Source organism: Anopheles gambiae, chromosome 2 (genome assembly GCF_943734735.2).
Source record: "Anopheles gambiae chromosome 2, idAnoGambNW_F1_1, whole genome shotgun sequence".
NCBI classification, from domain to species: domain Eukaryota; kingdom Metazoa; phylum Arthropoda; class Insecta; order Diptera; family Culicidae; genus Anopheles; species Anopheles gambiae.
Window position 1 is genome coordinate 10,684,000 of NC_064601.1, and position 27,315 is coordinate 10,711,314.

General features: G+C 46.4%; 1 protein-coding gene across 6 annotated transcripts in view; it reads right to left on the bottom strand.

Moving 5' to 3' along the window:
- Positions 1-27,315, bottom strand: part of LOC1281286 (hemicentin-1) — a 186,383-nt gene that overhangs the window by 39,204 nt on the left and 119,864 nt on the right. For all 6 annotated transcript variants that reach the window (XM_061643057.1, XM_061643056.1, XM_061643058.1 and 3 more), the window contains 3 exons: positions 25,672-25,831; positions 8,742-8,950; positions 953-1,115 (listed from right to left, as the gene is read on the bottom strand). In XM_061643057.1, the coding sequence (XP_061499041.1) occupies positions 953-1,115; positions 8,742-8,950; positions 25,672-25,831 (532 nt within the window). The remainder of the gene's footprint in view (positions 1-952; positions 1,116-8,741; positions 8,951-25,671; positions 25,832-27,315) is intronic.

Consider the following 27,315-nt stretch of genomic DNA (forward strand, 5'->3'; position numbering starts at 1 on the left):
AGCCATTCCCGTGCTCGCAAAACGGCTGAGCCCGTTCAAGCTTACCGCCCCGGGGCAGAGAAGGCATGTGTTTGACCTTTGCTCTCACCGCGAAGGGCAAAACATGTGTTAACGGGACGTGTTAATCGGGAAAATGGTAGGAATTTGGGAAGAACGTCGTCAAGATGGCTTGTTTGATTGTGGGTAGGGAACTACATGATTCGAGCGTGCCATTCCGGCTTAATGTCGTGTTCTATTTCTTTTACAACAAGCTACGTTGGAGCAAAAAGAAAAACCCTCAGAGCTCGTTAGTAATGAAAAGGACAACAATTTTTATTTGCAGTCGCACTCATCATACACACGATTGATGGAAACAAGTGAACATGCAAAACCGGGATGTACTTTTCAGTGTGTGTGGCTCTGGAGGCCAATGGACGTGTCCGCTCTGCCATGTCCAATCATAGATATCCATTGCAACTTAATTGAATGGCTTCCGCCCATACTACCCATCCGGTCGGTGCAAAATAAATGAATCAATGTAAAACATCGAGCCATCAACCATCGGCACCATCATCATCAACAACAACGACATCATCGTTTTCTGATTGATGCATTCCTGATGGTACCGCCTGATGCGGACGAATGGAGCAGTTCGCCTCAGGGCTTGACCGCACCATTCAAGACATGGCGACCGAGCTGGGCTGTGAGGTGTGGCCAGTGGCCAGCACCATTCCGATTCGATGTATAGTCATTCCGGACCGGTCCATTTCACCAACCTAAACCACTTCCTCGCAAGGACCTCCCATAGACCGGGGGTGCGCGCGTGTTTGGATGATGATGGTAAAGGTTCAGTTAATCCATTGTCCACACATAACACGATTCGGACGCGGGAGTGGCTCCGATAATGTGTGTGTGTGTGTGTGTGCAATAAACTGAAGCTGATGAGATAAACAAATGATGGTGAAATAATTACCTTCGGCACAGTCGACCTCCAGCGACTCGGACGTCTGGTTGACGAGCGAACAGTTGTACGGCATCTCGGGCTTGCCGGCCGCAATCAGATGAAACACGCACGGTTCCTTCTGCTGGCCGACCACATTGTCCGCCCAGCACATGATCGTACCGTAGTCGAGCTCCTAGAATGTCGGTGGGGGAGAGAAAGAGAGAGAGAGAGAGAGAGAGAGTTAGAGAGAACGCGGGTGTGTGGGCACATTAGTGGGACGATGAGTTCGATGGGAGACTGTGGGAGATGAAATAATAAATGCGTGATTTATGGGCGTTTCATTATGCTGACTGTTTAATAAGGACTGTCGCTATTGCTGCCATTGTTTTTGGCGAGTGGCATTATCGAGTGACTGGGAAAGGAGGGGGGGGGGTGTGGGAAGAGGGATGGAACTAAAATGTCGGACGCAGTTTCGCACTGCCCGTGCCAGCCAGTGGTTTGTTGCTGGCGAACGAGCGTGAACAATAATCGCTTGCTGGTTTGTTTGGCCACCGAGGCCGGCAAGCGCCTCCCCCCCTCCCCCCCCGTAATTACTATCCTGCCACAATTCCGACAAAGCGTGTGCGGGCTGCGAGCTGGCTAGTGTGGTTATGATTTGCTGCCGCGAGGTCATGTTTACATGACAGAACTGTGCGCCGAGCTAGGCGGAGGAGTCGCTGGCCTATCTTAGGCGTAGCTCGCATTCGATCGCACCGGGAGCGTGTGTGTTTGCGTCCACTGGCTCGGATGCACACGGTGCCGCACATAATGTAATGCTGCACCAGCAGCCAGCCAACGCGTTCCGTTACGACTGGCCAGACAAAATATTTGTGTTTTGTGCCTGTGTGCTGTGTCGTACGGTTTTCGGTCGATGGGTTCCGCTCGCTTTTTGCAAACAGCACCCACTCGGCGGGAGGGTTTACTTTCAGGTGAATCACATACACGCGCAGCACAAACAGCAACTCATCGGCAACAAGCTGATCAAACAATGCACAGTGTCCAGCGTCGGCAGTTAATGTAGCGCCCGTGGGGCATCCAGGGCACCGAGCGAAGTTTATTCAGCGCGCTCTACACGCAACGCTACTACGAGGTGTGTGTGTGTGTGTGTGTGTGTGCTTTGTTTTGGTATGCGTTTAGAAAACATTGCCTGTAGACAAACAAAAACGCGAAACCACCCAAACAGTTGGAGTACTGCTCCCACTGGAAGGACACTCATCGCCGACACAACCATCAGTGCATCAGTAGGCGCGGGCATATTTGGAAAAGGGCCAACGCATGCATGGGGAGAATAGTGCCTGGTAAATCTATTAGTTTGATGGTTTGGTGTGTGTGCTTTCGAGTAAGTTGGCCATTTTTTGCACAAGTTAGAATAAGTGCTTTAGTTTACTTAATAGGGAAGGGATGAGTTACAGACAGCAGCGATGAATTAAACCGATTAATGTTACTGTTTACTTGACCTGCTTTTAACCGTAGCGTAGCCGTGCGATGTTCAGGTTGGAACCTTCCCATCAGCATGGATTAAACTGGATTTATGCGAAAGAAGTAGCAGCAGAACGCTAATATTATGATCAACCTGTTATTAAAAACAAAAACAAAAAACCATTGAACTCGCTGTTTCACCTCAGTGTGCCACAGTGTGAGTCATTACCACGTCCAATAAATAGACTTATTTTACGCGCTTGTTCATTTGACAGTTTTAATGCCCTCCACGCCACACGTGCGAAAGCCACGCGGGACCCAGTTCGCAACTGAATTATGCCTGTAACGTAATCCAATTTCGACACGAACCACACATAATAGATTTAATTGGAATAATTCAAAATAACCGCATTGGCAATCGGTACCGCTCGATCGAGCCGCGGACACTACTTTGACGAAGGTTTGCAAACAAATGGGTAAAACACGGACAGCATAGTCCCCAAAAACAAAACAAAAAACACAAAAACTCTACGTCGAACCCACACCCGGATGGATGGATGCCGTTTCGATCAGCATGATAATAAATAACGAGCTTAATTGCATTAAGTGGTTGTGAGGCAACGTAAACCATCGAATCGAACGGACTATTAATCGCTGCAAATGCCACCGCAGCCCTCCGCATTGCTCTTTTGCTCCCCCCCCCCTTCCCCTCTCTTTCGTTCCCGCGCTTCTTGCAGCCCCAAAAGTATAGACCCTGCGCCAAGCTTGATCTCATTTTAATTTTCCAATCCTTCCGCAACCCCCCTTTCCCCCTGCGATTCATCAAAAGGGTGAGAGGACAAAAAAAAAGGAGCAATCGACTGAACAGTGCCAAAGTGTTGTACACGTGATTTATGAGCACGATAATTGAATTCAGCACACAGTTTTTTTTTTTTTTTGCATGCTCCGACCCAACCCAACACGAAACCGACCGACGGGTCTGACCGGGCCACTTATCGGCGCGCGCGCGCGTTTGTGTGTGTACATACAGAAGGGGTTTGTGAAGGTGTTACAGGGGCGCGCGCCGGGGCCGTGGCGTAAATCAAACAAACGCAAACCAATCTCGCAAACGGCACTCGGATTGCCGGAACGCTTCGACCGGGTCAATGTATTATGTGTTGCGCGGTACGGAATAACATGGAAAACAAAAAAGCCCCCCCTAAAGAGCACAATAATGGGTAAAATACAGAGGCAAAAAAAAATAAGAAGGAACCGTTAAGACACCGCTCCAAAGGCAGGTTGGCAAAAGTGGAAATTATTTTTCAATTACAGCACCCAGCTGAAGCGGGCAAATTATCTTTATTTTCCCGCCGCCGTCGAACGTGTTGCCGTTGATTAATAAATTCTTCACGTGCCGAACTGGGAACTGTTGGCACGAACTGATCGCTGCTGGCCGTGTGCGGGTGTTTTGTTTGCAAACACAATAATTAATCAAACGTTGGTGGTGAGAAATTATAAACTCACATTTGACTGCCGGCATGTCAGAGCTGATGGGAGCCGGGGCGTTTGCAGGTTGCTCGGGGTCACCCGTCTGACAGTGAAATGAGCGGTGAGCGATTTGTTTTGCTAAACGGTCAAACTGCGCCGTGATGGCGAACGGCAGGAACGCGATACACCCGACACTGCGCTGACAGGACACGGGGTGATGTACCGCCGCGAACAAGAGACGGGCAGAGTGGGCCGGGTGGCGTACCGTGTTTAATCGGACAGGCAAACAGCAGCATTATTTTCAGCAACCTGCGATTGCTTTCCGTTCGAAGGATCCTAATGGAAGGGTTTAGAATTTTTTTTTTGCAATTTGCCAACGTTACTCAGAACGTCAAGCAGTTTCTGTCGTCCCGTGTAGCTCCGGATGGTGTAAACCCTTCTTGAGGGCTTACCGGAGACAAATGATAGAACCACAAAACGATTCGACCTTTGACCCAACAGGGAGAAGTAACACTGCAGTGGGCAGATGGCAGAGCGATGAACCGCAACAGAACGCGATCCATCCAGCAACCGCTCTTCAATCACAGCACGAAACTGACGGCACACCTGGGCGCCAACACGTCACTGGGTGCAGGAGAGAGAGAGAGAGAGAGAGGCCAAAGCCAGCCATAATGGTGGCCAAATTATGATTGATCGAGCAAAGGTGCTTGAGTGGGCGCCACTCTGTGCGCGCGGGCGCAGGGTTGGCTTACAATCCGCTTACGAGCTTGTTGCGTGCCCGATGTGCTGTGGTGGCCGCAGCCGGTTTCGGGAGAAATTTTCTAAAGAGCAATTAATATCGATAACGCCACTGGCACTGGAAGAAAATGACGAAGTAACGTCGCACTGTGACCTTGTTTGCTCCATCCGTCAAAAGTCGTTCTATTTGCGTGTTTTGCGGTCGGTCTTGCTGCTGATCACATCACGACGGTTCCCTGCGGACGGAACGGCACGCTGGAGGCTGGTGTGGAGATTCGAGTGAGCAGGAATGAATGCTACCTTTGGTGGCTTCAGTAGTTGACGGGGTCTGTTTGAACCTGGACCTGGATGATAAGTGTGTGTTAAAAGCTTTGACAAGAAGCGCAGTACAAACGCTGTGTCAACTCATAATGAGCTGTAAAGCATCGTATGAGATTAAAGCAAGTTCCAAAGCATCCTTTTGAAGTTCAAGCTTCCAAGCTAGTGAAAATATAATAACTCGAAAACACTCCAGGCCACTACACCACAACAACATTTTTCTCTGAAAGATGAACAGTTGTCTTAAATACTGGAACAAAGTAAAAATTAAAAAATTTCAGCAATGTAGCATGAAATCCGAAGTTATGACAAGACTTTGGAGAACCATTTTTAGGATGATTTCTGTCAAAATGATCAAATTTGGGAGCAAAACAAATCATCGCGTGTGGATCTTGTTTGACTACAACGGATCTAAAGCTTTAAAATGGACGGACACTCTGTCATGGCGCAGGATGAATATCGACAATTTTGAGATGATTTGAGATTTTTGGGCTATAAATTGTTTATTTGCAAATGGAATCAAATAACCTTAAGAGTACATAAGAGTAACAGGACGCCAGATGGATAAACCTGCTACTGGAGAAAGCATTACTCTGTTACTCGAACGTCATGCTGATGATGCACCTCACAAAACGTAAACGTCTTGCCAAATGTATTGGACCATTTCTGCGTTCAATCAAATTAAAGAAGTGGAACTGATACAACATCTTTCGGGAATAGATAAGTGAGTTTTTTTGTTTAAATAATGGCCTGAAGCATCTTTCAACAACTCCACCTAACTGGCTGGAGTTGCTTACGTGAGTTATTTCCAAAGCTTAAATTCGACATGGTGGCTGTATTTATATTTGTTTAAAAGATTTTTTCCATTTTTTGAATGTGTCCGTCTTTACCTTCCCTCCCCTACAAGGATCCTTGTGCACACAGTTGAGTGTGAAAGAATCAATCGTACAAAGCAATAACATTTGATTGTTTAACTAAGGGGTCTTCAATTTTTTCAGTTCACGGGCTGCATGGCATCGCAAATAACTTTGTAGAGGACCATTTGGACGTTTCTTTTAGCTAATGGAACGGTAATATTTCGCTTTAAAAAAATCAGGAGGAATCATACCTCTTCGAAGCTTGAGTTTTGTCTTTAAAAAGCAAACAATACATTTTTTTAATTAAAATAATCAAAATAATATTCTAATTGTTTTAAAATTTAACAAGTCATCGCGGGCCACACTAACGGCTATGGAGGAGCGCATGGAGCCCGCGGAGACCTCTAGTTTGAAGACCCCTGGTTTAATTAAATTAACTATGGTTGTGTTGCATTACGTTTCAACTATGTTTGCATTGCAAACTGTAGCCAGTGACTCGTACGTGCAGCTTAGCAACCGTTTTTTTACACAATGTTTTAGCTCGTCCATAAGCACCGAACCACACTTAATTCGTTTTAAATTACATGCCCGCTGGTCCAGACTCCCCGCAGGCAACGATCGCAACGCCAACGATGATGAGCATGATGTCGATGATGATGATGATGATGAGGGCAGTGGTGTTGGTGCAGTGTTATTTTAACACACTTTAGCCTCACGGCTTTTTCCAAAAGTTATTACGCTCGAAATTGGAACACAAAATAGCCAACGTTGCCCGGTGCACAAAAAAAAAGGCTGCAACGACCCGTGCTGCGCCCGCAATGTATGCAATCTGCGTGAAGGTTAACATTTCGTACCATTCGCGGGGGCCCGCGAATGGTAATAATTTAATCCTTTTCCATATTTCACGTAATGTTCTTGCTCATTGCAGCTGCCGCTGCTCCTAGCAGCTCCTGGGTACGGATTACGGCGTGCGGCGGCAAAGTGCTGAAATTGGGCCATCAATACGTCATGCCATCACCGTCACCGGCTTGCCCTCGTACCGTCTTTCGGGTAAGTGAGCGTAATGATACACTTTCATCATTTCCCATTTGGTTCCGTTTACGGTAAGAGCGAGGGTAGAGTGAGGGGTAGAATAGCTGCCAAGCATCAGACCACAGAAACGGGGCCCAACTGCCCCAGCGAAAAGTGCATTGGTGTGCATCCGGTCGCGAATCGCGTTTCTGGCTGCCCGCTGAGGACCGTTTTCATTTTCCATGAATGAACGACGACCCCTGGGCGAGCTTGGCGTGCCGCTTGGCGGCGCCTCTCGCACGTGCACCCTTTTTTTTGGCCGTACACGTTCGGTCGGATCGTATGGATTATGCTAATAGTATGTTAATAATGGCCCAGTGTTTATGAAAAATTATAGCCTGCCTGCCAATGTGGCCAAGTGAAAAGGGGTTTTCTGCGCCCATCGGGCAGCACTTTCGCCGATCGAAAGCGTTCGGGCACTCTACGCTTCTCTTTTAACTCCAGCAACGGAGCGATAAAGAGAGAAAGCGAAAAACACACATACAAACACGAACACACATTTCCCTGGCACACGGATGGAAAACAACTTCGGACGCTTCGCCATGGCAACATGCAACAAATTTGCCTTTAATGGTAAAATGCTTTTAAAAGTGATGAAAAATAAAGTATATTTTCCGCCACGTTTCCACCATGGTTTCCCGCGCCGTGTGCAAAAGGGCAGGGCATGGTGCTCACGCGATTCAGCGTCGGGTGTTTGGTTTGGTTCAGCCCTTCGGAGGCTTGGTGCGAAAACGGTGTGTGTGTGTGGAGCGATTGCAAACAAATAAACGAACGACAGTGCTTAGCGGGCACTGGTTGTGTGTGGGGCAAGGGAGGCATGCAAACAGGCACGTTACGACTATCACACTAGTTTTTCTTCTTCGGTTACTTTCCTCTGCTGGTTGCCGCTCACACGTTCGCTTAGGGTTTTGTTTTTATTTGCTTTGCTTCCGTGGTGGCATAAAATCCCGACCCAGGGCCGGACCGAATCTTGCTCCCATTCAGCTCACCTGGCTTCGGTTGAAGAGAAGGGGATTTGCACTGGCCCCTTCCTTCGTGCCCACGCTTGCCCCGGCACTGTAATATTGACCAGAAAACACAACCCCAAAAACTCGGTCAAATTTTCACTCCGAAGGAAATGTTTTAATGTGACGTTGGACGCTTTGGTGGTGTGCTCGTTTCGGAAAAGGTGGCCCTTTTGTCGCACCTTGCTGTGCGATCGGAGGGGGAGGGGGGGCTTTTTTATAGGTCAGGTGATTTAAATATTTAATTAAATGTGGACAACCGTTTGCACATGTGGTTCTGGTGCCGGAGCTGGGGCTGCTTCGCCCGGTGACAACTGCAAGCATAGGCGAACCAAGTGGGAGGAGGCGATCAAGCAGACCCGAGCGGCAGATGAGCCTGCAAAGGTAAACCTCCCAAATCCTCCCATTGCGGTAGTGTTACCAAGCATCGAGCCTCGTCCGTTAGTGGCGTTAGCCAGATGGAAAGCGACAACGGCTAGCCCGCTGTACCCGCTCGTCCCGCTCAGTTCGGCTTCGGTTGATTATTTATGCACATCAACAATTTCCCACCCCAGAGCCCCTACCTTCCCAAACCTTGTCCTGTGTCGGTGTGTTTGTGTGGTTTTGTGCACTAGAGTATGTGCCTTCTAGCAGCTGCGCACCCTTAAAAAACCACATCTGTCAGCGAGAGCTTGCCCATGTGTGTGTGTGGGTGTGTGATTTTTGGGGGGAGTTTTTCCGACCGTCGTTAGGACATACACAAACACATTCGCTCATGCCGATTTGGCGTTGGAGTGGCATGGAGGGTTCGCGTAGGAAATGAAACTCTAGACAGTGGAATGTGTGGCAAGTGTGTGGTTGCAGGTGACCGTGTGTGCGCGCGTGTATGTGTGCTGGTCCCTTCAAGGGCCTGTTTGAAGCGTTTACCTTTACTGGGGTGTAGGTCAGTGACGAGGCCTGCTCGGCGTGCACGCGGTATCCGCTCTGCGGCATATCGATCGTTTCGGCGGTGTTGTTGAAGGACCACTTGAACGATTCCGGCGGTGGATAGGCATCGACCTGGCACAGGATCTCGGCCGCCTCGTTCCGGGCGACGCCGTAGATTTTCTTCTGATCCGGCCGGCAGATGGGCTTGTCTGTAATGATTGCAACGGCAGGGAAGGGCGATGATTAGTGCATGTTAGAATTAGGTTAATTATTTGCGAAGATCAATTTGAATTTGCATGAACTAAACATCAGGAAACTAAGATTAGGGTATAAACTGCTTGGCGTGAAGAACTGCTCGAAAACGAATCATGAATTACAAACTGCATGAATTATTGTATAGAAAAGGGACAAACGAATATATAGTTGCAAACCAAGCAGCGATAAAGGTGTACACATTCTTATTCACATTTCCTCCAAATAACACAGCCAGCCCCATTTCGTGAATATATTTCACAGTGCATGATGCTGCATTGTTGGCGAGGATGACGCGAGGAGCTGATGAAATTCCTTTAAACTACATACCAAATTAATCTAATCAAATTAACCTGGACAGTTGAAATCACTTTTAAAAATCTCAATTTAATCAATTTAAATATAATCGATGTAAATCTATCACTTAATTTTGCTTTAAACTATTGACTGCTCGTTTACTATATTGAGCATCAAGCCATGAAAGATGGGTCGTCTTCTATATTTGCAATGTGAAATTAAAGTTACAGCGTCAAAAATCTTCAATTAAAAACCAAATCATGCGCTCATTTACCTCAAATATAGATGGAAAGTTTATGTCTTTAAAAGTGGAAGCTTTTTTTACTTATTCATGACGTTTTTTGCTCTAAGTGGAATCCATTTACATGTAAAATTGTGTTTGATTTAGTTGACGGATAAAATAAAAAAAAGCAATCAATCCTTCGATCACAATTTCAATCAGCGGCTGTGGTGCAATATAATACTTTTTGTTTCCATTACGCACTCTTGCAAAACACAATCCAACACATTACTGCAACAAAAGCTCGAGCATTCTAAATCCCCCCCGGCGGCACGTGTGCCCGGGCATATGATGGTGGTGCATTGTAAATAAATTACAGCTACGCCGATACGACGCGGACTCGCCCAACCGCGTGCAGAAGGGAACGCAGTAACAAAGCAACAAGAACTGACGACCAATTCATCCATTTCTTTTTTAGCTGTCGGCCTATCTACCGATCCGATGGTTGCACGTACGTAGTGATCCGCGAATGAATGAATTCCGCAAAGAAGGGAGCGCAACGGGAACTAGCGGGGAGCAATATACCATAAGTGTACTTTTGAATTGTGTGAAAGCCCGTTTTAGTTGCCTTTGTTGAGCAAAGGGCAGAAGGTGCGGGTTTTCAGTTTTGTTTTATGGGCGCTTTTAATCCTTCTAAATAGAGATACACCATGCGGGCAGAAGAGAGGGAACTGCAGAAGGGTTCATTAATAAAGGAAGTACAATCGGAAAAGCGCATGTAAACGGGGAGAAAATAAATCAAAAGCGTATGTTCCATTTCTAACTCACTCCGGCTGTATCGATAAAGATAATAAATGGGTTTTATTTTCTACAACTTGTACAATCGTTTCGCGAGAATTATACCCCCCCCCCCTCTGTCGAAGAGTACTGTTATGATAAGATTGTTGTGGGAGCAAACATGAAGCTCAGCTACATTTGTTTGTACCACACGGTATGAGGGGATGGTCGTTACAATCCACAACACGGATAAAATATAAGTACATTTTGTTTCATAAATTGTCCAGGCTCTCTCTCTTTCTCTTCAGCTCTCTTTCTCTTTCGGTAGCACAATTTCCAATACATCATTGACTGAAGCGAACAGTCAAAAGGTGCTGGAAGAGCAGGAAAATCAGTGAAATAAAGCTTTTAAACAGAGCCGTACAACCCATTCATCAAAGCAGGCCACCGAGCCGACGCTTTGCTTGCTTTGACGGTTTATTGGAATGCGCAATGCGCAAGCACAATCCCATACAGGACAGTTTCCAATCACCAATCCTCCTCTGCTCTGTCTACTCCTTCCTCGTCTTACCCACTCTCTATCTCCGTGTGTGTGTGTGTATGCGGTGCAAAAGAATTACGAGCCGAAACCGCTCATCCACCCGGTGGCCTCGGCGTTCCAAAACTATGCTTTATGGTCATGCCCTGTTAGCAGTATCGTCGCAGTACCCCTCAGCGCTACACAGCCCAGTGGGGCGCGTCTTTTGCAATCCTTTACCTACCGGTTAAGAAACCGGGCTGTGCAGCAATCCCGGCCCTTGCCGTAGCGAAGCCATCGGGCGGACGGATCGAATCTATAAATCAACCGAATGTGACGCAATTGTTCTTTATTACTTTTCCGAACGCGCGCGGGGGATGTTTCTCCGGCTCCACCTTTGTAGGGTAACCTGTTCCGTACTTCCGTGATATGTTGCTTGCGCAACATCCTCCCGGCCCTTCCGTTCGACGAGGCAACACGTGCGCGTGGTGACCGGGGAAAGGCGGGTTAAAGTATCGAATTGCGGTCGCGAGACGACGACGACGGGCCGTCCCCGCGCTGTGCTTTACGGGCTGCGCCGGATTCTTAATTGTGATCGCGTGGGCTGAGCGTTCGGCGTAGGGCATCGCATAGGGCATAAATTTTAATATCAGCCAATGTAAGTCACAGATCGCACCGGAGTGGAATGTCAGGACAGGAAAAAGGAAAACGAGAAACAAAAAACCCGCCAGTCCACACATCAATCCGTTCAAGGTTTGCGACATCACGGATCACAGGTAGGCGACACGGAGCGTGCCTACACAATACTTTCTCTTTTGCACGAGAAACATCACCAAAAACACACAGTCACAGTGGCTTAAAAAAAGTGTGTTTCATTTTGCAAAACCCTGCGGTACGCACGGGCGTAACCGGGTACGGTTTTGATGTATTGGAAACCCATTCGGCAGATGGATGGGACAATATTTGCATGCTCGTTTTGGGGCAACCACTACGGTTCGGACTAGCGGTCGTGGAATTACAAATGCAATGTCGTGCAATGACAGGGGCGCCCGTTGTGATGATTGATTTGTACGCAGGCCTAGCCGAAAGCTGGTGGAAATCAGTGGTGTAAGTACCTGTCGGTTGAGCTTTGATGCTAGATTTTGGGCAAGAGTTGCCGCTTTTGATTGGAAAATGGTCGAATAGTCGGGTGTTCGAAATTGGAATTCAGGATTAGTAATTTCTCTTTTGCAGTAAACATGAGTCACCAAAGGCAAATGGCAACTGTCATACCGATTGCGTTTAAAAAGTCTTACAGTTAAAGTCTCTTTATTGGACAAATCCCATTTACTTCCCCAAACTTTTAATGCAAACTGTCTGTGCATCGACATCGATGTTGAAAAAATCCATTTCAAGGAAATTTATTCATACGCAAAGGACGGTTTGCATATTGTACCTGTGTGTGCCGATTCGATGTTTCATTGTAGTGTCAAACTGAGAGTTAATAAGAGTTTCTTATATCCAGCTGTAACATATACTGTGCTGTTTAATACCTGCTAAGCTTTTGATTCCTCCCGCAGAACCTTTCAAACGGTAGTAATTCGTGGTTATGGAATGGCAATCAATGAAAACGTTTATCAATGTTTTTGAATACATTGTGGACTCTAATAACTTCGCCTTTTGTCTTCATGAGTAATTGGCCGCAAAAAATGCAAGCATTAGAATCTTTCTTATAGTAAAACTAGCTGGCCCGACAAACTTGATTATTAAATTAAGTTTAGTGTAACATCTGAACAATTTTTAAGTCTTAAAACCTATTCTCATACCACCATAAGGTGTGTGCAAAGTTTCGTTGAAAATGATCCAGCCGTTTCGGAGGTTGCTCGCAACAAACACCGTGACACGAGATTTTTATATATATAAGAAGAAGAAGAAGATCATCTGCTTTTCCGATTCAGCTATTTCCTGTTTGTTTGTAAACAGTTTTTCATGAAACTGTCCAAAAGCAAACAGAAAATGGCAACCTAGCAACAGGTTTGATATCGACCTCTTCTCTTTCAAAGACATTTGACGTTAATGGTTTGGATCCATAGTTTCCTAAACATAGTTACATGGATCATTTCAACAACAACATCATTGCGCTAAAAACAACGTGGAAAGAGAACAGATAAACGGCAATATAGAGCGTAAGGTGCATTTGAGAGATTTGGCAGGAATAATGCTCTCAAAATGCGGCAATGCGACGAGCGTTACATTTTCATAGCCAAAACAAAACCGACTGCATTAAAAAGATGTAATAATAAGAAAAAGGTTAATAAAAATAACATTTATAATAATAATAATAGTAATAATAATAATAATAATAATAATAATAATAATAATAATAATAATAATAATAATAATAATAATAATAATAATAATAATAATAATAATAATAATAATAAAAATACTAATAATAATAATAATAATAATAATAATAATAATAATAATAATAAAAATAATAGTAATAATAATAATAATAATTATTATTATTATAGTAATAATAATTCTAGTAAAAATAATATCGGGAATATAATAATCATGGCATTTGAATAGCCTGGGGTAGGTGAAAATGTCCCAGCATATTGCTGAGAATTGTCAAAAATCGGGATATAATAATGATAAGAATAATTATAATAATATTAATAACAACAAACTAATAAAAACAATCCCATCGTGACGTATAAGGCATAACATTTATTTTTTAATCTAACCCCGTGCCGTATTAAAAAAAAACCATCGGTTCTCTTGCACAACAGAGCGACAGAGAGTTCTAATGTATTTCCAAAGAGACCATAATTTAAACAACAAGTCCATCTACCGTCTAAGTTAGCTGGAATCCTTCATTACGGTGAATTCATTTGGCATCACCAACCACCACCACCTGCCGAGGCTAGAATTTATTTTGATAAATGAAAATTAAGAAATTTATGGCCTTGTTATCGGCGGTGCCTCTGTGAAACTCTCTCTCTCTCTCACTTCCTCTCACTTCCTCTCTCTTCCTCTCTCTCCCTCTCTTTAGGTATCCGTCGTCACACGTGGCGTACACCGTTGAGTCCTCTGTCCGGGCTAGTACAAAAGTGATAAAAATCACACGCTGGGCCGTTGGACGCACCGGGACGTCTGCCATACGGGAAGCCTACGTGTAGCGTATCGTGTGGTTGTACGTGTGTGTACTACGTGTGTATGTGTGCCTGTGCATAAAGTCACGGACCAACCTCAACAAAAACACCAGAACCATCGTAAAGGACAGAAACGCGCGGGCGCTGGAGGAAAGGGCAGGCTAATCAATCTCCTAAATGTCCTGCGGGGACACTCCTGCGAATGCTGTACCGCACACACACACACACACGCCTTGGGGGTCGTTTATCGTTACCACACAGCGAGGTGCGAGATGCACAGCGACAGCCACCCCGGGACCGGCTGACACGCATAAAACAGCCCACAAATTATGTCCCAACAGCAGCACCCACGTCGAGCAGTTTAGCCCGATCGATCCATTAGGGAGCGAGAAAGAGAGAGAGACGGAGAGGAAGAGTAAGAGAGATGGGTGGTTCCGCTGGGAGTTGGACAGTTGTAACAGGGTGTTTGTTTTTATTTGACCTGACGCGAGCTACTAGCGGTGAGTTTTGTTGTGTTTGTCCGTTCGTTCGCAGCGAAAGGTTTGCGGATCCTCGAAATGCTTTTATTACGATGTCGTAATTCACCCTCGATGGGGTAAGAGATCTTGCGAGTTGAAATGAGGGTGATAAAGAGGGGAAAACAGCACACTTTTTCCTAACATCGTACATAGGTGCTAAATGCATCACCGAATCCGCCAAACCCGGATAATGATGCAGCACGCCGGTAGAGCGTTGAAATCCTTTTCTCATTTCATTTCATTTCCCTTGAATAAAAGCGACAAAAAAGGGTGGCCAGCACCACCCAGTCGGCACGTTCCCTTTATTTTTCACACCTAACCCTGTGCAGGTCCCGTTTCGTAGCACTCCGCTTCAGGTCCGATAACGTTTCGTTCGTTGGGAAATCCATCAAAACCGAAGGTCTATCTGGGATGGTGCCCGGTGTACTGGGCAGCTTTATTTGCGGCCCCCCTGTGGGAGGCGGTGAAGCGTGGAAGTAAAAGCTTTCCCACAAAATTAGACCCATTAAATCATTTTTATTAGCTTTTGCCATGCAAATGGAGGTTCGGCCGGTCGATTGCAGTGGGATAACAGTGTTTCTTTCTTTCCTCCCCCTTTTCTGCTGGCGTGCGAGTTTGTTTTCCTGGTGCGGGTTTTTGAGTTCTGCCTTTTTGTTTTCTCTTCCTTTTTTTCAGTCAATGGTTGTGTTATTTTGTTGATGTCCTTGCCCATTTTGTCCCCTTCCGCAACCGGTGTCGTGCCTTCGGTTGTGCTTTGATTGATTTTCCGGTAAAGTGGGGAACATAATTATGGGGCTGTGTTTTGGATGCGTTTTTTTGTTCTCCACCCCCCCCTCTTGTTTCCGCTTGTTTGTTGCCGTTTGTTTGTGTGGAAAGTGTTGTATTCGCTTGCGAGGAAAGCATGTTTACGGTTTTATTTTCAATTATCACCGATGTTTTTGTAGGCGCGCTCGCCCTCTCTATCTCTCTCTCTCTCTCTCGCTCTCACACACACCATCATTATCAGCGTGGTGGCGGCACATTGTCACGTCATGGGGTGCGTTTTGCTGTGTGTACGTTGTTGATAGATGGAACCGTTTTGTTCGATGAAGTTGTATACTTTCCCACGAACTGCGGGGGTTCGCTGTTTACGTTGTGGTTGTTGCGGTGAATTGTTGTTGATGCGTTTTGCAGCTAGATAGATGTTTGTCGACTTCACACAACGATACTTTGTGCTCAGAGCAGTATAAATAATTGTGTTACGATAATTAGACAAAACGACAAATGTGGCACACATCAACACAGTGGATAAAGCGTGTAGCTGGATGACCTTTAAACCGCTAGCAACTAATTGAATTTCCACACTAAAATATCCCCTTTTTAAATCTCAATTTAAAACCTCCCCCCCCCCCCCCCCCATGAGCTTACCAAAGCTTATCATAGTAATAGGGTAAAAGTTCTAGCCGCATGCCCCCTCTCATAGATCACCTTTAAATATTGTTTGCTGCACATTTAATATTAATCACCACACTCTAAATGCGCTCCCGTAGGCACACAGCGAACGAACCGTTTGCGTTTGAATGTTTTATGAGCAGTGTGTCCGGTGGAAAGTTTATTTTGCCAGTGGATGGAAATTCGCTTCCAATTCCATCGCACGACCACCCTAGGGACAATCGTTCGCTGCCCACGCCACTGTCCATCGAAATTAAGTGTGTGTGTGTGTGTGTGTGTGTGTGTGTGTGTGTGTGCTTATTTAGAAAACTTTTCACTAAGGGATCGGACCCGGTTTCTCACCCTACAGCAACTGCCGAAACTGTAAAGCGAAGCGTAAACGAACCCGTTTGATTTGTAGCGCTACGAACCAGAGATGGACTTGGTCTTGGACGGACGGACTGTTGTGTGTATGTGTGAAAGTAAATCACCGTGCCGAAAATGTTGCACTAGCTTAGCGGTGGCAGTGTTACGATATCGAAACACTGTCCATCATGCCCTGTGTGCCCGCGTTTTGTTTAACATTTCATGCAAAAAGCTGTTGTTGATCGTGCTGTTGAAACGGTTCGCACATGTAACCGTTTCACCTTTTCCTCACCGGAGCCCGTCCAACGAGGGGGGGGGGGGGGGGTTGTGTGACTAAATTTCGATTTCCGCTGAGCATCCTGCCGGCCTTATCGTGTGGGGAACAAACCCCATTTCGGTCAGTTTAGCGGGCGAGCGGCCGGGTGTGATGATGTTTGGTGTTGCGCGAGAACCTCAACCAAATGTCATCTGTCCAGCAAATGCTGCCACTGTGACCTCTTTGGCCAACGCAGGGGTGTGTAGATGTGGTACGTAATGCGAGCTTTACGGACGGTTGTGATGCTTTTACTTTTCAAGCATGTGTTCCCCATAAATATGCTGTGCCCCGCACAGTTAGATGGGCACGGTGGTACCCTCCACACCTGCAGCACTGCGGAGAGGGAGGAAGGTGTGATTGTGGAAAATTTATTTGCCTCTTGTTCACACACACACACATCGACGGATGGAAGCTGCAGTGCTGTGGATGATGCTGTGCGATGGCGATGGTGCCAACGAACGTGTGGAACGCGCTGCGCCGTGAAACGTACCGGGCGCCTCCATCGGCTTTCCATCGGGGAAGCAGAACGAGAGCGACAGGCGAATGTTTTATTACATCTGCATAAAGTGCTAACATATTCATATCAAAATCAAATAACATAAATATATTTGCAATAAAATATCTCGCTCGCTCTCCCGATGCCTCGGATCCGGCGCTTTTCGTATGTGTATGTGGCTATGGTGATTTTTTTTTTTGTTGTAGCTTCGCTGCTGCTTGGCTTGGCCCTTGTGCATAACGGGCGACATGTGGTGCCGTTTGCCATTCGTCTCGGTACAAATTCGCTCTAAGCAGCTGCTGATGCTGTGTGTGTGTGTGTGTGTTTGGCTTGCAACCGATGGCACGATGTGGTGTGTTGGTACGGTAGGTTCGTTTGAGCTTTCTCATCGTCCCTAGCCCACGATGACGATGATGACGGGCAATGGTGATGATGTAGGTGATGGTTGTGTGTGATGGTTCGTTAGCGTTCGTTGACGAGCGCCCTCGTGCGCTTAGTTTATTCGTACCGTACTGGTAACATTCCGTCCATCCCTTTTGGGTTAATGCAGCTGCTGTGCAGTGCAGTGTGTGTGTGTGTGTCTGTGTGTGTGTGTGTGTGTGTGTGTGTGTGTGTGTGTGTGTGTGTGTGTGTGTGTGTGGTAGGACAGTTCGACTAAGCGACCCATTGCCTACTTTTGTGTGGTAACCTTGGTTTTGAGCTTCAACTTTTGTGTGACGATTGCGGAAATTTGGTAAATTGTCGATCGTTGCATGGTTTGCAGAGAATTGGTTTAGAAACAAAAATATTATTTTTTTATTTTATCCAATTAACTACATTGGGCACTCACTCACTCTACAATAAATAATATTGAAATGCAGTTCAAATTGTTCAATTATTTCATCTCAAATGAAATGAAATAAAAACTTCCAGTGAACTGTTTTACATAAAAAAGATTGCTTCGAAAATGGAATCGGCACCGGAATCGGAATCAGTGATGGAATTGGAATCGGATCTGAAATCTCCATGAGAATGGATCGTTTTAAAGTGCATTTGGGGCAAGTCGCAGTCGGGTTAAAAATTGAAGGAATTAAACGTTCAATGCATGCTGCAATGAAACGATGAATCCTCAAAATGATTCCACTGGTTTGGCCCGAACGTACTGGATGCTTCGACCGCTATTTAATAAGCTGCAAAGGATCCAAATGTACTTCAAACCGATTAGTTCTTATGAAGATTCCAGAGCCGCACCCGATTCCGGAGCCAATTTCGGAGCCAGTTCTGGAACCGGAATCGGGTAGTTTCGATTCCGAGCTCCCACCACTATTAGCTGCAGCTCGTGTTGAAGCGTTTCCACCCAATGGGTTATACGAAACTCGCCCTAATACGCCGACGGGTGACTGCACTGGCTTGACATTTCGTGCAAAACACATCAATGACAGGCCGTAAAACATCGGTCAGCTTTATTCACAGTCCACAGTTCGATGGATGGGCGTTGTTAGCAAAGCATTTCATTGGCCGCTTTTGCTTGTTGCATGTCCCCCCCCCCCCCGGGTCGACAGCCGGGGATTGACGTTCAATTCTGCTCGCCGCAATAAACTATAACAGCAAGTTGAAATGTTTTATTTAAACGAGTTGTGCCTTTAGTCCAGCACAGGGTGGCGCAGGGCTGTTGCTGCTGGAGTAAACCCGTCCCCTCCCTCGCTCCATCAAATTCCCTCTACCCGCTGCTAAGTAAGTGCATCAAGTTCCCTCTACCCGCTGCTGGGAGGAAGGATGTTATGCACATTGTACATAAATTTCATTTGATGAATGCACAAACTCCTCCGCTTCGCTGTTATCTGATTGGGTGGTTTAGGCCCGGGGGAGAGGGGGCCTTGGTTGGCTGAATCTTCGTCCAAGCGCACCGTGATCGTTGCGATGGTAAAGGCAAGTCAGTAAGTAACTTTTTCTCGTTCGTTCTGTCGCCTCCTGCCGTCCCGCCCGTTCCGTTACAGAAAGGCACAGCGGGCACGTATTACGTACTGCAGTGGATGGAAAAGTTTTGCCAGTCAAATTTGCCTACCACCACGAGCGTCTGCAACACGGACCCGCTCGGCAGCAAATCCCGTTTGCAGTTGCGGAAATGTGTGTGTGTGCGGTACGCACAGGCCAGCAGGCCACCGGCACACATATACATTCTAGCTTTGTACTCGCCAAATCTATGGCTGGCTGAGGCGTTCGCTTCGATCGAGCGGATGAAATATTAACATATTAGATGGAAAATAAGTTTCCGAACTCCTGCACCGTCCCGTGCCGGCAATGGTTGGTCGGGGAGGGGAGAAGTCAATTGAATTGTAAATAAAATTTCGTTTGAAGTAGCGCTGCCACGTTCTGGAGCGTCCTTTCCTTTGGCTTACCGCTAGCTGGTGCGTTTGGAACACTTCGGCGGTACGTATGCTTTGAAACAACTTGGATGAACCCCGTCCCCCTACTGGAAGAGCGCACCTTCTCGCCCCCCGCACCTTTTAGAACGACAAACAGAAGGGCGGATTTGAAAGGGAAAACTTTCTCCAGCCCGTGTCTTCGCTGCTTCGGCTGCTTCTCACATCTCACTCTGAGCGTGGGGGTAAAGTTGCTCCCTTTCGAGTTTGGTTCTGCTAGAAATGTGTCTGTGGCTCTGTGTGTGTGTGTGTGTGTGCCAGTGTGTATGGGAGCAAACTGTAAAATCGTATTTGTCTTGCACAACATTTCATGCGTTTCATCGATGAATGTGTTTCGCTTCGAGCAGAGCACCGCCGCACATGTTTCGGGCCAGATTTTGTGGCAGATGGAGGGGGCAACGATAAGAAAGTTTCCTTAAAATATGCTAATATTTTCCAAGCAGACACACCCACACACTTACTGCACACATTCTTACTTCTGCCGGCCGCCCCAAAAAAACGTACGATTCAGTCCGGTGGAAAATGAGTTTTTATTGATGTTGGGTTCGTAATGGGCCGATGGGAAATTTTAGGAGAATAAGGGGATAAGGGTGCCCCAGGTGCGAATGCTTCAAAGGGCATAAAGTTGATCGTAACTTCATTTACACCGGTAACGGAATGTGAACCGGAATGCGGCGCGTCGGTTGCCTTTCGATGCCGGTTGCTTGAATATGTTTGATGTTGCCCGTGTTGTCTCGATATGGAAAGATGGGGTAGAATGTTGTTTTCTTTTTTGGCTTTATTATTTGATAAATTAGAAAGCATTACGCGTGAAAGTACTTCAAAGGAGTAAATTATATTGAATATGATTTGTAAATGAGATCCACCGAATTGATGATGAGTGAGCTGAGTAACCTGTTCAGCCCTGTTCTTCATAATGAAGTTTGTGCAGTTAGCTTTGGCTGAATTTAAACAAGAACAAGTTTAAACCCCTTTCTTACGAAAGGTAACCTTCCGCCTTCCGGGGCTGTTATTACAATGATGAAACTGCGCCACCCCCTGGGGCATTCTTGCCCGTAGCGCAGAATGCATAAAATTACCTCGACCGCAGCCGTACCGGGGTTTGAGGCAAAACGTTTGACCAAAATTCAAATTCGGCAGCCTCGCAACGTGCGCCAAAACCAGCCCCGGAATGCTGGTGGTAAGTAAGTTTGGTGCCGCTGCGTTCCTAGAGGTAGGTTACACAAACACACCCACACACACAGTCACATATATACAGTCACAAAGAGGCAACAAAGTTTACGGCTTAACGCCACTGTTTACAAAACGGTGGTGGCATGCGAACTGCTCGAGCCCCGGATTTGTAACCACTCGTGTGTAGCGGCAGTGAAGAGGGTGTGGGAGAGGAGCAGCAGGTAGAGAAAGGGGAACGATGGAGAGTGTGTATGGTTGAAAAGAAAAGTCGAACACGTTTGGAAAATTTTAAAATAAACACAATAATTTACATGCAAAAGTGTTTGTGTGTACGTGTTTGTGTCTATGTGTGTGAGTGTTTGTGTCGACGCGAGCGATTTCCTTAACCAACTCGGTGCAGCCGAGTGATACTGTGCTCGCCACTCGAGTCGTTTTTTTATATTGAGTGATGGAGAGGGTGGGCGGGGGTGATGTTGTGCTCCACCCTCATCGAGTGCACAACCGCACACAACCCGGCTGAATAGCATTGCTTGGAACCGCACGCGGTCGTGGAAGGAATGCTGCTGTCTGTGTCGAACCAGTGCTATGCGTGTGTGTGTGTGTGTGTTTGTTAGTGCACGGTACTTGAAATTTTACCCAATTTTGGCGAGCGAGCCCGTTGCGACCGGGTCGCCGTTTCGCACTCTGTCCCGGGCCCGGGTGTGACGTAAATATTTTGCAAGTGCAGCGAAAGTTTTGTGACTAATGAGTTTTCTCTGGTGAATTTTTAGTCACTTTTTTTTGTTGTTCGTTGCTGCACGACCGCCCGAGTTGTTTGCGTCATTTGGCAATACGCTTTTCCGAAATTACGACCCGATCGGTTTGGTGGTGGTGATGGTGGTCGTGTTGGTGAGACAGACAGAACAGGATAATGAAGAGCATTTGCTTGTTCGTTTGCACTCTCGACAACAGGCCCGGCTTTGCTTGTGTCTCGCTAGCATTTGGCCCGACGAAACAGACACGGTAGCGAACTAGAAGAGCGCGTTCGTGATGTCGCAGAAATTATGGTAAAAAACAAAGAAAGGTAAATTTGACTCAAAAGTAAGTGATTTGAAGTTGCATGTCGGACCATTTTGAATGACCAGTTTGCACCGAGAACGATGAGGTGTTATTTTGTAAACTACTTGAGGGTGGTGATTACTTGATGAGGTGAGTGTGTGGCTGCAAAGCAATAACGTGCAAGCAAATTATTGGAGTACATTTTGCTGACTGTAATGCATACATAAATATGTAAAAATACTTTATCAATGGAATAGTAATCAATGGGTCCTATCCATAATTTTCGTTCGCTTAAAGGAAGGAAAGTTGGGTCAACATATGGGAATTGGTCAACAAGCGACGAACCCCGTTAGTTCACTTTTGAGAAATACTCCTGCGGCATCGTTGAAAAAAATACTGAGAAACTCTGAAAATGAAAACTTTAACCTCATCCTCCCCTCCCCCTGTGTAATCTAGACATTGATCCTTGTGATTATTGTCTTTTGTAGTCACGGAAACTTGCTCTGGCAGACCAGCACGTCTCTAATTCCAATAAGGTAAAACATAGACCGCTGCATGCATAGCGACCAAACAGCCAAATTGGCTTCGCGATGAAAACCGTTGTGTCCCAAAAAGATAGGAAAAAGTGGTATAAAAACACAGCAAATGCGAGCAAATGGGTAAACCTTAATAAGATGGGCTTTTATGTGAAATGATGTTCAATTTAGACCCTGTTGTAGAAGCTTTATTCGTACTGGTGTGACCACTTATGCGTTTAAATCAAGTAGACGAATGTAACTAATTTATAGAATAGAACATTTTCTAAAATTCCTTCATTTTGGGGTTGTTTTGTCTATTTTTTTAAAACTATAAATAAAAACCAATGGCACCTGAACATCAATTTCCTGCCAAACTGCCCTCCCTGCGTATGATCTCATAAACTGATTACAACAGGTAACATATTAAACCCCATCAACATTGCAAGCTTACCAAGATTTACACCAAGCAAGACTTGTGCAGTACGATGGCCGCTACGGTTGTGGGTCATAAATTGATCTGCTGAACATTTTCGCGATGTGCCGAGGGCAACCGGCGCCAACAAGATTGAACTTAGCACACGGCCGCGGGTCCGGATCGTACCGCTAGCTAGCACCTAAAGATGCCTTTCCTCCCCCCACATTATAGTGGCAGGAAAATGAAATTATCAACATTATGGTACCAAATATTGCAAAACAAACGACGGCATTTTATGGGCGCAAATGGGCAGCAAAGGGTAGAAGTGCTGTACTGAGTGGCGGAGACAAACAATGCCGTGGGTGAAATCGTTTTATGTTTTGTTTTGCTACCAAGCTGCTTGAAGGTAGTACAATGCGATGCGACTACAAGGAAGGAGAAGAGAGCGAGAGCGAAAGGGAGAGAGATATTTTCAATAAAAAAGTTTAATAAAATACCGGAACGAACGACCTGTGTGTCTTGTGTAAAGGAAAAAAGGTGTTAAGAAAAAGGGTGTCTTCCAAGGGTTTTGGTTCGAGCTTACCGGGGTGCACTGGTACAAGCTACACAAGCAGGAGAAGATTGACGCATAAAAATCCATAACCTAGTACAGCATCCCGCGTTTTTTTTGGCCACCAGCGTAACAACAGTGTGAAATGAAGTTTTGCTAACTTCGCCGATGGGGAAGGTAAAACAACGAACGAGAGAAGAACAACACAAACGTAGGAAACAAAATACAAATAAAGCGTAATCCGTTTCATAAATTGCCACCACTATAATCATCAATAATGGTTTGCCCAGGTTGCCCTCCCCGAGTGTCGCCTGGCATCAGTGACTGGGAGGGGATGACGTTTTGCTGTCATCGTTACCATCGTCATCATGCGAGCGTCGTCGTCGTCGTCGTCGCCCGTGTTTGATTGGATGGCAACGTCTCCTAGCGCGCGGCTCTAGCGCGTTGCCTTGGCGTTGGTAGCTTACCGTTGGAGAAAAGGATTCATTCCGCCGGCTGCTACAGCCTGAGCCGGGTGCGATGTCAGTGACGCAGAGGCGAAACGCGTGAAAAATCTTTCCCCCACACGTGCCAGCTTGCTGCAGTGACAGCCAATGAGCGTGTGCGCACTTTTACATCGTTCGTACATGGAGTTTTGTGTGTGGCGCAAGGGAAGGGAAGGGGTAGGGCAGGTGGATCACACTGGGTGGTAGCTTTGTACACAGCTTCTTCCGGTTGACGTCTTGCGGGTTGAGTTTGTTAGCGAGCGGTAGTGTGTTGTGTTGTACGCTGCTCGGTCTGCGTAGTTTGCGCTCGTCGTCACCTTTAGCTTATGGGCTGGCGTGTGCACGACGTACCCGACCTGGCAGGTGACAATGTGACGCAGCAGCTTGGTACCGAAGAGGGAGAGAGGGTGAGAGGGAGGAAATGTTGCCGTCATATTCACGCCAGTGCAGATGAAACCTTTCTTTCCTAGTGAGGTGAGCTGAGTACGAGGCGAGGCACTGTTGGGTGAGAAGTTTAGCGTCACCAAGAGGACAAAAATGCTCGAAGGTAATTCGAGAGCTATACACAACTTTTCAGCTAATTGTGTGTGTGTGTGTGGGTTAACTAAATCAGAGAACAATCATTATGCCGCTGAGATGTTTACCAGCATCTTAGCTTACATCACTCATGCAAAGAGGAGATTTAGTTTTGTACAACACTACTAAAGACCGCAGCTAATATTGACGTTTATTCAGCATAACTAAGTACCATAGATAAACAATTCATTAGAAATCAGAGGAAACCGTGTATTGTGTCCAATCTTTCCCTTTACGATGCTGATTTACGATTCAATTGATTTCATTTTATTTTATTTATTTATTAACAATATGTTAATAAATATTATTGAGAATGATGGCCTTTACCAGCTTTCGATACATTTTTAGTACTACGTAGCCGAATAGTCAATCCTTTCTACGAAGGGACGGTCCATACGAGGCTTAAACCCATGACTGGCATGTTATTGGGTCGTGCATGTTAACGTCTATACTACGGGATCGCATCTAGACTTAAACAGATATAGAGCTAATAAATCACGTAAAAAAAGACTTTTAACTTAAACCTCGATTTCTTCAGTATCTCTCAGGAACGTACCAATAGAGTTGTCGGTAAAGAAATATCCCTGCCCACACATATACAAAACAAGAAGCGTGTTGGATTTTGTGATAGGCAGAACACACCCGCAAGTTAGGCAATCAATTAACAACGCCCATGCATAGGCAACACGCATTACATATATTTTCCCATTAAACTGAAATCCCATTTAAACCAGTTCAAACAGAATCCATTTGAAATATTGTCAACTTAACAAGAACTAAACAGGAAAATGTATGTGTCGCTAACGGAGCACTCGGGCTCCTGATAAGAACACCCCAGAAATCACAAATAAATCGAGTTAGAATTCCAGTATAATTAACTTAATTCTTCCCCCAATTTTTTTTGTGAGCATTGCTCTTAATGAGAAATTCGATTCTCATTAAGAGTGGCAAGACCTCTTTGCCAAAATCCGTTGTTAGATAGGCGGAAGTTTGCATCGGGGTGCCAGCCTTTTCCAAAGCTTTTGCTCGGGAGTACTGCTCCCCTTTCTTAATACAGTCCACGAGACGGAGTAGGCCGAAGAAACCTACACAGCGTGTACACTTTTTTGCACTGCTTCTAGCCAATTAATCCATCCAATTCTGGAAGGAGCATTATAATTCTGCAACGTACTTGAATATAGGATGTGCTAGAGAACAATAAAGAGATTTAAGACAACGTGCATTTGACTGGCCCTTCTGACGATTGATGCTAAGAGTGAATCCAAAAACATATCACTATCCAAAATTACTCCTAGATCACGAATACACAAAACGCGACTCAAATCGATATTCATTTAACACGTAACTCAAACAAATGGATCACGACTGCGACGAATTTATGTTTCAAAATTTAACCCATTTTGTGACCATTTCCACTTCAGCTTTGACTACAATCGAAAGTACTTTATACGTGAGAACACTTACACATCACTTTCAGGTCCACCGTATTGCTCTCGCCGTCACCCTCCACGTTCGAGGCGATGCAGGTGTAGTTGCCGGCCTGGTGACGCGTCACCGTTTGCAGTGCCAGCGCGGTGCTGCTCATGATCACGCCCGACTTGGAGTTGTGCTGTACGACTTTATCCTGTAACGACAAAAAAAGAGGGGCGCAAAAAACCCAAACGGAGTGAAATTAGAAATTTGATTTGCATCACTTTGCGCGGCAGCGCACACTTCAAACAGAAACCCTCGCTGTGCCCTTGGCGAAGGTGATCCGTCGCCCCCAAGGCAAGTTTAGCCCAGCCTGGTAAGTGGTAAGCGCCAAATGTTTGCGGTTTCGTGCGCTTCCGTTCTGTGTCACAGCGCTTCAAAGCGACCATCTCTACCTCCCCGCCAGTCCTCTCACTAGATGGGAAGCACCAATGAAGCTTGTGATCTTTGGCACGAAGGTGTCGCCCGGTTGTTTGCCCAGGAGCCGCCGCCGCCGCTTTCAGCCACCGTTCGCTCACTGCGGGGATTCACTTTGAAGTTATTAGTCCGCGAAATGGTCCGCGAGCAGCAGTGGTGGTGGTGGTGGCAGCAAATGACAGCCAGCTTCTGGGGAGGGCTGGTACATTAAGTGAAATAAAATTTTCGTTATGATCATAAAAATATGCTACGGTGAGCGAACGACGGAGTGGATGATGTCTCTCGGTACACGATGTTGCTTTTACACAGGCGCTCATGAACGTTTCAGCAAGGAGCAAACAATCTTCCCTCGCGCCCTGGCGTCTCAGCCTCCGACCGAGCGCGGCCGGGAGCGAACAAATTCGGTGAAAAAAAAAGGTAACGGCCTGTCTTCTTCTTCGGCCCGTCCCGGACGGCAGGCAGCCCACGGCACGGATGAGCAAAAGTCAAACGCGGGAAAGGAAAAACAAGTGCGTAGGCAGTAAATTTGAGCTTTATTATTATGATTATTTATTTAGAGTCTGCAGCGGGTGGTCGGCAGAATTTTGGCAGTTCAGCGTCGTTGCCTCCTTGCCGCTTGCTGCATGATGCTACGCCAAACCGCACCACGTGATGGCAGTGCTGCCACTTTGCGTTTTACAGGGGCGCGTCGTACGCTGCAGGTTTATCGTTTGCTTCCCGGCAACTTCCCGGTGCTGCCGTTCCGGTCGGACGGCATGGAGATATCCACCGTTTAGTGTAGCCGCGCGTCTCAGCGTAATTTGGAAGCAAAGGTGGGAAAAATGGCAAAGGAAGGCACAACACACGAGCACTTTAACGGGCAACAGGGCGGTTCCTTGCGTGGTTCCGCTGCAGCAGTGCCGCGGGCGCATGGCGAAGAGTCCGCGACCGACGCGCGGGTGTCGTAAAACGGGCATGAATGAAAACGGCCCCGGGCCCCGGGTTCGGGATCAAACATCGCCCCTCGCGCCCTCGGTTGCCATGCTAACACCGCACCAGGTGATGGTTTAGTTTATATTGTTTCCCTCCCTTTTGTGCGACTCCCAACGAGCCCTCCCCCACCACGTTGGGCGGAAGGTGCGGTTTTGTGCGTTCGCGACGGGTGAGATTATGAATGTTTCCAGCCAGCGTCACGCGTACATTGTGATCATGGCCGCCCGGAGCAACGCCCGGCGTTAAGCG